At 35.6% G+C, this 14988-nt stretch overlaps 1 protein-coding gene across 11 annotated transcripts in view; it reads right to left on the reverse strand.

Annotated features, from left to right (window-relative positions):
- Positions 1 to 7188: 7188 nt before the first annotated feature.
- Positions 7189 to 14988, reverse strand: part of UBXN2A (UBX domain protein 2A) — a 32103-nt gene continuing 24303 nt past the window's right edge. For all 11 annotated transcript variants that reach the window (XM_081264335.1, XM_081264333.1, XM_081264338.1 and 8 more), the window contains 4 exons: positions 14492 to 14598; positions 10985 to 11122; positions 9457 to 9615; positions 7189 to 7740 (listed from right to left, as the gene is read on the reverse strand). In XM_081264335.1, the coding sequence (XP_081120461.1) occupies positions 7548 to 7740; positions 9457 to 9615; positions 10985 to 11122; positions 14492 to 14598 (597 nt within the window). In that variant the 3' untranslated portion in view covers positions 7189 to 7547. The remainder of the gene's footprint in view (positions 7741 to 9456; positions 9616 to 10984; positions 11123 to 14491; positions 14599 to 14988) is intronic.

The following is a 14988-nucleotide window of genomic DNA, read 5'->3' on the forward strand; positions in this document are numbered from 1 at the left end:
TTATCAATTCCACTCCTCTGTATAACCCCTAGAGAAATGAAACATGTTCACATAAAAACTAGAACACAAATGTTAATTAGCAGCAATACACACACACACCTCTGATACATAGATATAGATGTATACACACATATGTAACATGTAAAATAAATTTGCCCCAAACTGGAAATAACTCCAAATGACCTCAGGTTATGAGTAGATACATAAAATATGGTATATAAATATAATGGATTATTTCTGGGCAATAACAAGGAATGAAGGGTTGATACCTGCTACACCAAAGTGAATCTTGAACACATTATACTAAGTGAAAAAAAAAAAAAAGCCAGTCAAAAAAGACCAGCTATTGTGATTCCCTTTGAAATGTCTAGAATAGACAAACATAAAGAATGTAGATTTGTGGTTGCCTAAGACTGGGAGCAGGGAGTAGCTATGAGGTTTCTTTAGGAGAGGATAAACATTTCCTGAAATTAGATTGAGGCAATGGTTGTACAATGTTGCAATATGCTATACTAAAAACCAATGATCCCACACTTTAAATGGGTGAACTGCATGGTATGTGATTTATAGCTAAATAAAATTATTTACATTTTTGTGGTTTTGGGGATTGAACCCCGGGGTGCTCTACCACTGAACTATATCCCCAGCCCTTTTTACTGAGACAGTTGCTGAGGCTGGCCTGGAACTTGTGAGGAGTTACTGAGATTACAGGTGTGTACCACCATGCCTGGCCAGTAGTCAATTTGCGCCGAGATTACAAATGAATGATATGGGAGTCTGATAATTTCATGATGTTATCCTATCACCCTGACCTACTGCTCTCTGGAATTTTGCATGGGAAATAAATTTTATTTTATAAGCAACTATTTTGGATTTTCTTTCATAGCTAAACCTAATAAAGGATGTATTACCTTATCTAGAGCAAGTCATTTTTTGTGCCTCAGTTTTTTAATCTAAAAAAATAATTTGTTTGCTTCATTGAAGTGGAAGTGCTAGCCAGGCACAGTGGTGCACACCTGTAATCCCAGCTACTTGGGAGGTTGAGGCAGGATGTTCTCAAATTCAAGGTCAGCCTCAGCAATTTAGGGAAGCCCTAGCAACTCAGTGAGACCCTGTCTCAAAATGAAAACTAAAAGGATGTAGCTTGATGGTAAAGCACCCTTGGGTTTGACCCCCAGAACAACAACAACAACAACAACAAAAAAAAAAGGTGAAATTTTTAATCCCTTGGAAATTAGACATTAACTAAAGATGAAGTTTCTTGAATAATCTCCTCACCCCATCTTTGGTAGCGAGGACTGAACCAAAGCATGCTTTACTACTAGCTAAATTGCCAGTTCTTCAGGCAGAGACTTGCTAAGTTGCTGAGGGTCTTGCTGCACTGCTAAGGAATCACTTGCTTGTGATCCTCCTGCCTTGCTGCTGGGATTACAGGTGTGTGCCACTGTACCTGCTTGACTAATCTACTTTTAGATACATAATTTATTATGCAGTTTTTGCATGTTTGGGAAGACTTTATTCCCAGTACTTGTACTATTTGTGTGTACTAACACAATTTTTAAAAAAAACATTAAAAACTTTTTTAGTTGTAAATGGATAAAATACCTTTGTTTATTTTTGTGTGGTGCTAGGATGGAACCCAGTGCCTCACGCTTGCTCAGTAAGCGCTCTACCACTGAGCCACAACCCCAGCCTGTACTAACACAATTTAGAAAGAAAGCAGGTTAAATCAATTTTTACTGTACAGAAACATAATCTATTTTTTGAAGTTCTGAGGATTGAACCCAGGACCTTGTTCATCCCTCGCAAGTGCTCTGCCATTGAGCTACATCCCTAGCCTATGCACAGAAATATAATTAGACGGCATTTTTTCTTAACGGCTGTTATTCTACTTGAAGTGATGGTATGCTTCTGTAATGCAATTTTTAATTAAAAAGACAAATTAGATTTCAAGAGAGAAAATAGCCAAATAACCAAGGCAACTGCCTCTTAATTAAAAACAAAAGGAAGGACTGACACACTGTGTTCAGTTAGCTTTCTGTTACTGTAACAAATACGTGAGATAAATCAACAGAGAGGAAAGGTTTGGGGAGGTTTCAGTTCATGGTCAGTTGATGGTTGCTTTTGGGTCCGGTGGTGAAGCAGTGCGCCTGAGTGGGAGTGTGTGGTGGAAGAGGCTGCTCGCCTCACAGCAGCCAGGAAGTAAAGAGAGAAATGGAAGGGACTCGGGGTACCAATATCCCCTACAAGGACATGTCTCAGTGACCCAAGTTCCTCCCAGTAGGCCCCACCTCCTGAGGGTTCCACCACCTCCTAATAGCACTGGAGGCTTCAGACCAAGCCTTCAACACATAGAATATTCAACCATAGCACATCTGAAAGGATTCACACCAGAACTGAATCAGTGGTTCTCTCTGATCGGTGGAATAAGTTCAGGAAATTTAAAGACCACTTTAGCATATCTGCATTTTATAATTTTCTATAATGAACAAAAATTACCTGTGCAAAAAACATGTAAAACAAATGACAAAGAGCCAAACATTAATCTATGGAATAAGCCATTCTATTTGATGATTTAGTGTAATGAGCAATTTTTTTTTTAACCTAGTTTCTACTTTGGAAGAGAAAGAATAAAGGAGAAACTCCTACTAACAAGCCTTCATGCTAGTTCAATTCAGGATACAAGATGATTTAAAGTAATGCAACCATTAAGTTGGTACTAAAAATACCACATTTTTACATTTCTGGGTATTAAATCAAAGCAATGTTGGTTAAAGCAAAGGCACCTAATATTTTGTTGATTCTCAAAAGTAAATGACTCAAACAAAAATGACAAATGTATCCATGTGTAGCTATTTTATAACAAATGTAAAGTACTTCATAGATCCTTTTAACGGACAGCATTTCATTCCTAAGAGAACAGTTCTTTAACCATTAGCAAAATATTGCATTCAAAATACTTTAAGGCACTGAAATAAATTGATACACCCATATTATCAATACACTGAAACATCATGAAAAGTACATAAAATAAGTTTTAACTTCAATAATGCATAGTCATTTAACTACTCAATCAAAAATTTTAAAATGAGAATATGTTTCTATATATTAGCCCTAATTATTTTCAAGAAATTGATGACAGCTTTGAAACAACTGTTTAGATATTTGCTTATTTTCAAGTTTTCCTTCTCTTGGCAAATCCAGTTTGTTTTCCAACCAACCTGCATTACGTATTCTGTGCATTTAATAATTTTACAACATACAAACGTTTCAAGTAAAATGCTTTATCAGATGATTAACTTTTCACAAAATGTTTGAGATTATTATTCACATTAACACAAGTTTTCACAGTTAAAAAAATGAAGGTTATTGCTGATGATAAGTCTTTATAGGCACCTCTTATTGGGGCAAACGCTATATGTATACATAAGAAAGTTCCATTTTATCTCCTGGTTAATGAATTATAAACTGGAAACTCCACAAAGGGGGGGGGGATTTCCTGTAGGTATCTAACACTCTTTTTTTTTGGTACCAGGTATTGAACCCAGAAGTGTTTAACCACTGAGACACATCCACAGCCCTTTTAAATATTTTATTTAGAGACAGGGTCTCACTAAGTTGCTTAGGGCGTTACTAAGTTGCTGAGGCTGGTTTTAAACTTGTGATCCTCCTGCCTCAGCCTCCTGAGCTGCTGGGATAACAGGTATACGCCACTGCCCCCAGTGATATATATATATATATTATATATATATAATATATATATATATATATAATATATATATATATATATATATATTTAACAATCTCATCCTAAGAAAGGCTGCTTGTACAAATACTTGGAGAATCATCTATTCATTTTAATTATGCAAATAAAAATACTTCATGATAGGCCTATATGAAACATCTTACAGATTCCCGAACATATATGAACAATCATAAATTATTTCCCATATTTGAAAGAGAAGTTCATTGATTTTTATCTTTTTTTTTGTAAGAATGTCATTTTTGTCTTATTAGAGAGGACTCTTACCACTGTTGTATGTTACTGACAGTAAACATTTATTTTGTATTACCTGCCCATTTCCTAGGGTAAAGGACAAAGGGAAAAAGGATCTCCTTTCTTCCTCTTTTTCCAATAAAAAGACCTCTACCACATGGACAGCTGGGAACTACGAAAGGAAGCGTCCTTAAAATAGACCACAAACTAGACAGAGAAGCCATGCCATCTAGTTATGTAAGTAGTTCTCTTTTGTTATTCCTGACCCTTTAGGAAAAAATCTCATTCAAATGATCCAGCCCTGTCTCACTTGAGTTACAGGAAACAAAGCACAGGATTATGTCATGATTACTTCAGGTTAAAGGAGGGAGGGCGCTCTGCGAGAGCAAACTGTGGGGATAGAGATACAGCAGCTCTCTTTGGGAGTCTTCCACCGTCCATGGTGACATATGCTGGCTTTATTTTCTTAGGATAGAAGCTTAGTGCAGGATTTTCTGAGGATGGTACAGCCACCATATCCCTCAGCATCACTCAAGATTTCACCTGCAGTGATTTGGGACCTACCCCAGAGAAAATGCATCACGTTTGTGGTAGGTGGCAGGAATGGGCATTTTTCTTTTTTCCTTTTTTTGGTACCAGGGATTAAACTCAGGGTCACTCTACCAGTGAGCCACATCCCCAGCCCTTTTTTGTATTTAACTTAGAGACAGGGTTTCGCTGAGTTGCTTAGCGCCTTGATAAGGTGCTGAGGCTGGCTTTGAACTTGTAATCCTCCTGCCTCAGCCTCTGAAGCTGCTGGGATAGGAATAGGCATTTTTGAAAAGCCAAATGATTCTTACACTAAGGCTTGAGTATTATTGTAAACTATACACTGCTTTAAAGGACTGAATCTTAGAGGATCACTGGGGGTTCCTGAGAGCCATTCGGGGGGGGGGGTTATGCTGTCAAAACTCGTTTCTTAGTAATACTGAGGTGTTATGTGCTTCACCTCCATGAATGTACAGTGGTGTCTTCCAGAGGCTACATGGTGCGTGCTATTACAGCAGTGAACGGAGAAGCAAAGAGGACAAGCTGTCTGGGGTTGGGGATATAGCTCAACAGAGGAGGGCTTGCCTAGCACGTGCCAGGCCTGGGCCTGATCTCTAAACAAAAACTCCTCACAACAAAAGAGAATCCATCATTAAGTCAGACAGAAAGGATATTTGCAGAAAAAGAAAATGCCACTTTCTCACTTAAATCTTTTTATGTTTTGGAAGTTATTATTATCATTATTTACTTTTTATTTTTTAATTTTTTATGACTTTATGACTTTATTTATTTATTTTTATGTGGTGCTGAGGATCAAACCCAGGGCCTTGCACATGTGAGGCGAGCACTCTACTGCTGAGTCATAACCCCAGCCCATACTTTTTAGAGACAATCATACTGTTCCCCAGACTGGACTTGAACTCTTGCTTGAGCAAATCTCCTGCCTCAGCCTCCCTGTGTGGCTAGGACTGCAGGCACATGCTTCAAAGTCATTATTTTTAGGTAAATAAATTTGGTAGCGATTGAACTCAGGGGCACTCGACCACTGAACCACATCCTCAGCCCTATTTTGTATTTTATTTAGAGATAGGCTGTCACTGAGTTGCTTAGAACCTAGATAAGTTGCTGAGGCTGGTTTTGAACTTGCAATCTTCCTGCCTTGACCTCCTGAGTTGCTGGGATTATAGGCCTGTGCCACCATGCTGAACTAAATAAATATTTTAAAACTAAATTTTTGGAGCCAGTGCTGTAGTACATGATAGTAATCATGCCTACTGGGGAAGCTGAGGCAAGGAGGTTCCAGAGTTCAAGAAGTACCTGGGCAACAGAGCCAAATCCTGTCACAAAAATAAACAAATAAGTAAATTAAAAAACTTTGAATTTTTAGTATTCTGTTGATATATATAACCCACATAAAACAAAAGGAAAGGTCTTGAGACCAAAAGCCTTACAGCATCCATCCAGCACTCTATGAACATTACTGTTGATATAGGCCACTTAATCCGCAGCACATTCAACATATACTCTGATATGATTCATTTGCAAAAAAGCTTCCTATGCTTACTTCTAAGCCAGGGGTTTTAATCTGATTGAAAATTTGAAGTTTAACTGGTTTTAGTTAAAAGCCTAAGATGTTTTGGTGACATTAGAATGTAATAAATAATCTTTTAATGTATACATAAGGGATATATGAAATAGAAAAACTGACTTCATGTGATACATTAAATTCCTACCCAGGCACAGTGGCACATACCTGAAATCCCAGAGACTTAGAAGGATGAAGCAGGAGGATTGCAAGAGGCCAGCCTCAGAAACTTAGCAAGATACTGTCTTAAAAATAAAAAGGGCTGGGAATGTAGTTCAGTGTTACAGAGCCCCGGATTTGATCCCAGCACCAAAAACCAAACCAAACCAAAACACCACCCCGCTAAAAAAATAAAAAACCATCCATCTACCCATTCCCAATTAAATAAAAGATAGAGGGTACTGAGGATGTGGCTCAGTAGAGCACTTCCCTAGCATTTGGACACACTATGTTTGATCCCCAGCACTGCAAAAAAAAAAAAAGAAAGATAAGTAAAAATAAAAAACTATACAATTAGAGGTACAGAAATGTGTGGATATGTTAATATTGACATTATATTAACACACTCAATTTTATTCCTAAATAAAAATATAACTTAGATATTGTTGCCAAATTAATCTTCCTACACTTTCGATTATATCCCAGTTATAAAATAATTACATTGGTGCCCTTAACCTGCCATGTATAATTTTTTAACATATTGCTATTTAAAAACTCTTGTGATAGGGGCTGGGGATGTGGCTCAAGCGGTAGCGCGCGGCCTGGGTTCGATCCTCAGCACCACATACCAACAAAGATGTTGTGTCCGCCGAGAACTAAAAAATAAATATTAAAAATTCTCTCTCTCCTCTCTCACTCTCTCTTTAAAAAAAAAAAAAAAAAAAAAAAAAAAAAAAAAAAAAACTCTTGTGATAGCTAACATTTAAAATAAATACCTGCTGTTTGGAAATGTTTCAGTGATTAAAGCAGTGAATATTTTTATTTGTTTATATGATATTAATATTCTAAATGATATAGCTACTTAACATACTGTATGTTATGAATTGTTTTTTAAAAAATATTTTTAGTTGTAGACAGACACAATACCTTTATTTTATTTAAATAAAGTGGTGCTGAGGATCAAACCCAGTGCCTCACACGTGTTAGGCAAGTGCTCTGCCACTGAGCTACAACCTCAGCCCTGATGAACTGGTTTTTGAAAGTAAGTATATTTTTCTTTTTGAGTAGCCTTCTGGAAAAAGTACATTAAATATAGCTTCTAGTCATGTTACTTCCTTAACTTAAAATTATTCAAAACTCTTTTCCTCAGAAGAGGGTTAAATAGCACTCACACCAAAAGTCACGTGAATCTGATGTGTCCTCTCTCCCATTTTTGCATGTCCACTTACAACCGTCATTTCTCTGCAAAATTTCTACTTAGTCTCTTAAAAATCAGTTCTATGAAAATTCTCTGAGAGGTTCGGCAGTTTTTTTGAGTCTCTGAATAATCACAGCATTCTGTAAATCTGCTTCTTCCACTGTGAGTGTCTCATCTAGCAATTTGAGGAAAGGAAGAGCCGTTGCCAGGGAAAAGGGAGGACTTCTTTGAGATCCTTGGTATTTTTCAATGAAGTCTTTGATGTGGCTTACCCTGTAAAACAGTACAAATGAAAACTTGAAATTAGCTAAATCTAAGGCAATAACAACTTGTGAAGCTCCTGGGTATGGAAAATATAGAATAATCAAAATATTATATGATATCAGTGATCATCATTTGGTTTTTTTTTTTTTGCAGTGCTGGGTATGGAACCCAGGGTCCTGCACATGCTAGGGAAGGAAAAGATCTACTACTGAGCTACATATCTAGCCTAGGACTATCCTTTTAAAGGTTGACCCTATATATCTGACGGTAGGAAGGAATTACTATTAGTTTTCTTAGGTATGACAAGGGTATTACGGCTACATTTGAAAAAAAAATCTGGGGCTAGGGATGTGGCTCAAGCGGTAGCTCGCTCGCCTAGCATGCGTGCGGCCAGGGTTCAATCCTCAGCACCACATACAAACAAAGATTTTGTGTCCGCCGAAAAACTAAAAAATAAATATTAAAAATTTCTCTCTCTCTCTCTCAAAAATAAATAAATAAATAAATAAAAAAGTCCAGAGCTGGCCTCATCAACTTAGCAAGAACCTGTTTCAAAAAATAAAACAGGTTGGGGATGTGGCTCAGTGGTTAAATGCCCCTGGGTTTAATCCCTGTCACCAAAAAAGGAAAAGGAAAACTATATATGCATTTTTTCTCTCCTTTTTTTTTTTTTTTGCAGTGCTGCACATCAGAGTCTTACACATGCTAAGCACATGACCAACTAAGAGCTACACACTCCAAGCCCCTCTACTTTTAATTAAGATGAGAACCCCCCCCCCTTTTTTGTGGTATTCGGGTAGGGGTGCTTTAGCACTGAGCTACACCCCCAGACCTTTTTATTTTTTATTTTGAGGCAAGGTCCCACTTAGCTGCCTATGTTGGCCTGAACTTGTGATCCTTCTGCCTCAGCCTCCTGAGTCACTGGAATTATAGGCCCGTGCCACCACATCCAGCCTAGGGTTGATCTTGAACTAGCAATCCTCCTGTCTCTGCCTCAGGAAACTTCTGTTAAGAGAGATAAGACTAAATAAGAATTACTTGATCTAATAATACTGGTTATCTTTAAGTGGTGAAATTTATATTGACTTTAATTTCTTTCAATACTTTTCTTATTTGCATTCTTTTATTACAATTAACAGGAAAATATATACATAATGCTTATTGTTTTCTTTCTTTCTTTTTTTGAGATGGGATCCACTATGCTTCCCAGGCTACTCTTAAATTCCTGGGCTCAAGTGATCCTCTGTCTTGGCCTCCAGAGTAGCTGGGACTTTAGGTATATGCTACCATTCCTGGTTTGCAAATGATGCTTATGACTGATTTTAAAACACATTAAAAATAATTCCTTTAAAACAGGAAACTAATCAAATGACCAGCATGAAAATTCTTAAAACAAATTAAAAGTATTTCATTAATGTCCAACAGTTTCCTTTGTCTTGACATATTTGATTTGGAAGACTATTCATTAAAATCATTCATTAGGGGGCTGGGATTGTGGCTCAGCAGTAGAGTGCTCGCCTAGCACGTGCAAGGCCCTGGGATTGATCCTCAATACCACATAAAAATAAGTAAATAAAAGTACTGTGTCCAACTACAAAAACAACAACAACAACAATAACAAACCTTCATTAGTTCTTAAAAATTACTGTTGACTAATCTTAAAAGAAATGAAATTTAAATTTGGAAAAAAAAAAAATCAGGCAAATACTGACCCGGAAGACTCACCTATGAGATGTATTGAATTTCTGGACAATCCTTTTCCCATTGGCTAACCAGATCTGTATATTAGTGATGGGCTCCAAGTTGTTCAGTGAAACAGTAGACAAATTATTTTTATTTTCAACTTCAATACTCTTTACTTTAGAAACAATTTTTGGTGTGGCACTAAGAAAATCCAGACAACAAAGTCAGACACAAGTTTTTCCATTACTATAAAAACTTTACTTTTAGAAAGACTTTAACTATAAGTCATTAACTATTTCCCTAATAACAACATAAACATATACTAATTATGTCCATAATATATAATGATTCTAAGAATCTAATGAAATTATGAATACTTAATTAATATGTAAGCTTAAAGAGTGCTATATAAATAAACTGCTGCTAGTATTATTTGAATAGTGCTTTACAGTATAGTAATTTTACAGGGTTGATGTATCTATAGACTTTAGCTTTACCTACTGCCTAGGATAAATTTGTAAAAGAAATTACAAGTTCTCTATAGATATAGTTCTTGGGTTATAAAGGAAAAGGAAACAGAGTATTTTGAAAGACACATCTAGGTATTTTTCTATGTATGAATGAATATGTATGCACTTTACCATTTTTGTTTTGTTTGGTAGGACTGACCCCAGGGGTGCTTTACCAGTAAGCTACATTTCCAGCCCTTTTTATTTTTTATTCTGAGATAGCATTCACTAAATTGCTGGGGCTGGCTTTGAACTCACGATCCTCTTTACTCAGCCTCCCAAACTGCTGGGATTATAGGCGTGAGCCAGCACACCCAGAGTGCATTTTACCAATCTTGATAATTAAAATATGAGAATTCATAAAAACCAAAGTGATCCCATATCTAACTGTAGTAATTCCATCATAAGGCATAGTTAGATATGATAAAAATGGAAAACTGAAATAATCAAAGGCTTTGATGTCAATATTAACGTTATCAGACTTTTTCTTTTTTCTTTTTTTGGGCAGCACCATGGATGGAACACAGGTGCACTCCACCACTAAGTTATATCCCCAACCCTTTTTATTGTGAGACAGGGTCTTGCTAAATTGCCCAAGCTGCCCTTGAACTTCTGATTCCCTTGCCTTAGTCTCCTGAGTACCTGGGATTATAGGTGAGTGCTATTGTGCCTAGCTTTCTTTTCTTTAAATTTTCTTTTTCAGTACTGGGGAAAAAAATAAAACTGTAATATTGAAAAGTTAGCATCGGTACTCTGTAGCACTAATGGCAAAGCTTGGTGGTAAAAGGGAGAGTAAATGATTTATACAATTTTGTCCTAAATAGGCCAGGCTCTTTTGACCTGATAAAACCATGAAAAGTCTCTGTGATTAGTGCCAGCCTATTTTAATATCACTAAAGTAAATGTGACTTAGGAATCTCCATAAAAACTCACATAAAAAACTCATTTCTAGTAGGAGAAATGGTAAGTTATATACATGTGTCTACATGTGTAAAATAATGTCAAAATCAATATTAGTCAAGCCTCTGCTTATGGCAAAGGCAGATAATAGACACACTTACCTTCCCAGTCTGTGACCCTGTCCTGAGAAGGGTTGGAACACAGGCTTTGTAGACACACAAAGTTCACTTTTCTTATCTTCAACTTTAACATCCACCTCTTCTTTATCAAAAATTCCTTGTAATTCTGAAGGTAACTCTCTTGGAAGGCAAGAAAACAAAATGATAAAGCTTCTAATGCCTTTTCTTTCTCTGAAAAACATTCTGTTTTTATGCCAAAATATTTTATGTAAAAGAATTGGACAGGGCTGGGGTTGTGGCTCAGGGATACAACGCTCGCCTAGCAAGCATGTGAGAGGCCCTGGGTTCGATCCTCAGCACCACATAAAAATAAATAAATAAAATAAAATAAAGGGGGCTAGGGATGTGGCTCAAGTGGTAGCGCGCTTGCCTGGCATGCGTGCAGCCCAGGTTCGATCCTCAGCACCACATACCAACAAAGATGTTGTGTCCGCCGAGAACTAAAAAATAAATATTAAAAAATTCTCTCTCTCTCTCTCCCCTCTCTCACTCTCTCTTAAAAAAAAATAATTGGACAATATGTATAACAAAGAAGCATAATATATCTCTATAATTAAATAACTAAATGTATTTAAGTAACAGGACTTGAACTAAAGTCTGGGCTTTGTCTAACATACCAAATGCCTCTATCTTTTTTTTTTTTAATATTTTGTTTTTTAGTTTTAGTTGAACACAATACCTTTATTTTATTTTTATGTTGTGCTGAGGGTTGAACTCAGTGTCTCATACATGCTAGGCGAGCGTTCTACTGCTAAGGCACAACCCCAGCCCCCCCGAAATGCCTCTCTTTTGAACCACATAAGCTATAGGACAGCAGGGACGACATCTGTTTTATTCATAAATATATTCCGATCCCAGGAACAATGTCTGGTAAAAAAACACAAATATCTTTTTTGATGTTAACAATGTTATGGCACATACTTAATATATAAGTAATTAATTTCCCTGAGGAGGTTTCCACAAAGGAAAAACTATAAAATAACTGATTTTTTCTAACAAATAACATAAATTCACTTAATATATTTTACTTGTGTACATTTATTTATTTATTTGGGTACTGGGGATTTAACCCAGGGGTGCTTGGCTCCTAAGCCACACACCCTGTCCTTTTTTAAATTTTGAGATAGGGCCTCACTGAGTTGCTGAGGCTGGTCTCAAACTTGTGATCCTCCTGCCTTAGCCTCCTAAATTGCTGGGATTAAGGAGTGTGCCAGCCCACTAGGCTCTTGTGTACTTTTATGAAATATACTTTCACACATATATAAAAGTTTTAAATTTTTTATTGAATTTTTTTCTAAAAATATGTGAATTAAAAATGTAAATGTGTAAAATTAAGATGTGAATGTCTGTCAGTTTGCAAACCTTGGTATAGACTCTCCTAGATTTTCTCTATATTTATTATTCCATATAATTTAATTGTTTTCCCATTTGGGTTGAACATCAACTCAACGAATGGGAAAAGATATTTGTAATCATGTATCTCATAAGGGAATTGAATCTAGAATATATAAAGAACTCTTCCAGGGCTGCGATGTAGCTTAAAAGGCCCTGGGTTTGATGCCCAGCAACACAGAGACATATGGAGAATGCTGGCAACTCAGTAAAAAGGCAAATAATCCAGTTTTAAAATAGGCAAAGAAAAAAAAATGACAGAATTTGACCACACATTTTTCCAATGAAGATATGCAGCCAATAAACACATGAAAGCCATTCAATATTACTGATCAATAGGGAAATGCAAATCAAAACTGGAATGACATACCACTCTACATCCACTAGGATGGCTATAATTTTAAAAAGCAGACACTGACAAAGGTTAATGGGGATATAGAAAAACTGCAAACCTTATACAGTGCTGATAAATGGGGCAGCCACTTTGGAATCCAGCTTGGAAGTTTTTTGTTAAGTTAAACATAGAATTAACATTTCCAAGGAGAGACAGTGGAATGAATCTGACAGAACTTTCCCATATACATATATGAATATACCACAGTGAATCTCACATTGTGTACATCCGCAAGAAACTAATTAAAAAAAAAAAAACTATGGGTAAATGGCAGAAAGATCAGAAGACAAAAGGGAGGAGAAGGTGGGGGGAGGGAGATATATTCCATGGTTTTATAATTATGTTAAGATGAATTCGACTGTCATGTATAACCAAAAAGAACCAATAAAATGATAGAGTGCCTGCCTAGAATTCATGAAACCAGACACAAAAGGCCACACACCATGTGATTCCATTTATATGCAATATATAGAATAGGACAATCCATAGGGATGGAAAGCAGATAATTGGTTATGAAGGGCTATAGGGAAGGGGAAATGGAGAGTGACTTCTAGTATCAAGTTTCTTTTTGTGATAATGAACATATTCTAAGTGATAACTGTTGCACAACTCTGTAAATATATTAAAAATACTGAATTATACACTTTAAAGGTATGAATTATGGTAACCTCTCAACAAAGCTGTTATTTAAAAATACTTAAATTCTAGAATAGTCAAAGGTGTTTTTATTTATTTATTATTATGTTTTACTACTTTGCAATACTGGGGGTTAAACCTAGGGGTGCTCTACCACTGAGCTAACATCCCCACCTTATTTTATTTTGAGACAGGGTTGCCCAGGCTGGCCTTGAACTTGCAATCCTCCTGCCTCAGCCTTCCAACTAGTTAGTATTACAGGTCCAGGTCTGTGCATCTGCATCCAGCTCAAATACATATAAAAATAAACAGATAAAATAAAGATATTGTGTCCATCTACAACTAAAAAAATTTTTTAAAAATCCCTTTTGAATGTTAACAATGTTATGGCACATACTTAATATATAAGCAATTAATTTCCCTGGGGAGGTTTTCATAAAGGACAAATTATAAAATATGTGTTTGATAGGAATTGAACACAGGGTCTCATGCATGTCCTCATAGATATTTTTATAGTAGTAAAATTAGCCTAAATTTCTAAGAACAATTAAGTCTGTATACATGTATGTATATATCTGTGTGTGTGCATACCTATACATACACATATAAATAAATAAATAAAATTAATAAGGGTCATTGTTGTGATAAAAATATGTAGGTATATTAAAATATTTCACAACGATGTTCAGAAAATAAACATGCATATTATGTATAAATCTATACACGAAAATGACAACGAAATTCAACAAAAATGTTAATAGAGTTACTTCTGGGTTGTTAAATAACACTTAGAATCACAAATACATTATAAAGCACAATTTCATAGACTCTAAAGACAACTAAACATAAGTATCAAATAACAAATAAGAGGTTGATGAGAACTTAAGTCTCTAAATTTTTAAAAAATTATAGTGTGGCTTTCTTAAGAAAACTTGTCTTATAAAAAATGCTAATTCACAAAAGTATCTGTGAATGTATAGTGGTGTATGATCAACATTAAAAAGGATTCTTCCATAGAATCCTTTAATGTTGCCTAAAGTATCCTTCTATTTACAAAGACTGCTTACCCTTTTTTGATAGAGTTCAGAAACTGCTGACTTGCACCATCAGAATAACTTCTAAAATCATCATTGACTGTGAATCCATTTTTCCATAATTTTATACTTACATCTACCTGCAAAGCAGTAAGAAGAAAAATGTATTATGTTAATAAAATGTAATAGTAATTTAAAAGTTCTTTGAAAATTTTTATCATTATACATTTTATATATTAAGAACTCCAAATGTAAAATATAAAAAATTATGTCTATACATAATTCATATGATACGAATTATGTTTCATAATGAAGATAATTTAAAATAAATGCTTTTAGAATGCTTTACTACTGAGCTACATCCCCAGCCCTTTTATAATTTTTTTTTTTTATTTTGTGACAGGGTTTCGTTAACCTGCTTACAGCCACTCTAAGTTGGCTGCTGGAATTATAGGTGTGCACCATCATGCCCATGTTTTAAAAAATTTTATGGATTTTTTTTTTTTTTTTTTGGTACTGAGGATTAACCC

Source organism: Spermophilus citellus, assembly GCF_964194105.1.
Source record: "Spermophilus citellus genome assembly, chromosome: 13".
Taxonomy (NCBI): domain Eukaryota; kingdom Metazoa; phylum Chordata; class Mammalia; order Rodentia; family Sciuridae; genus Spermophilus; species Spermophilus citellus.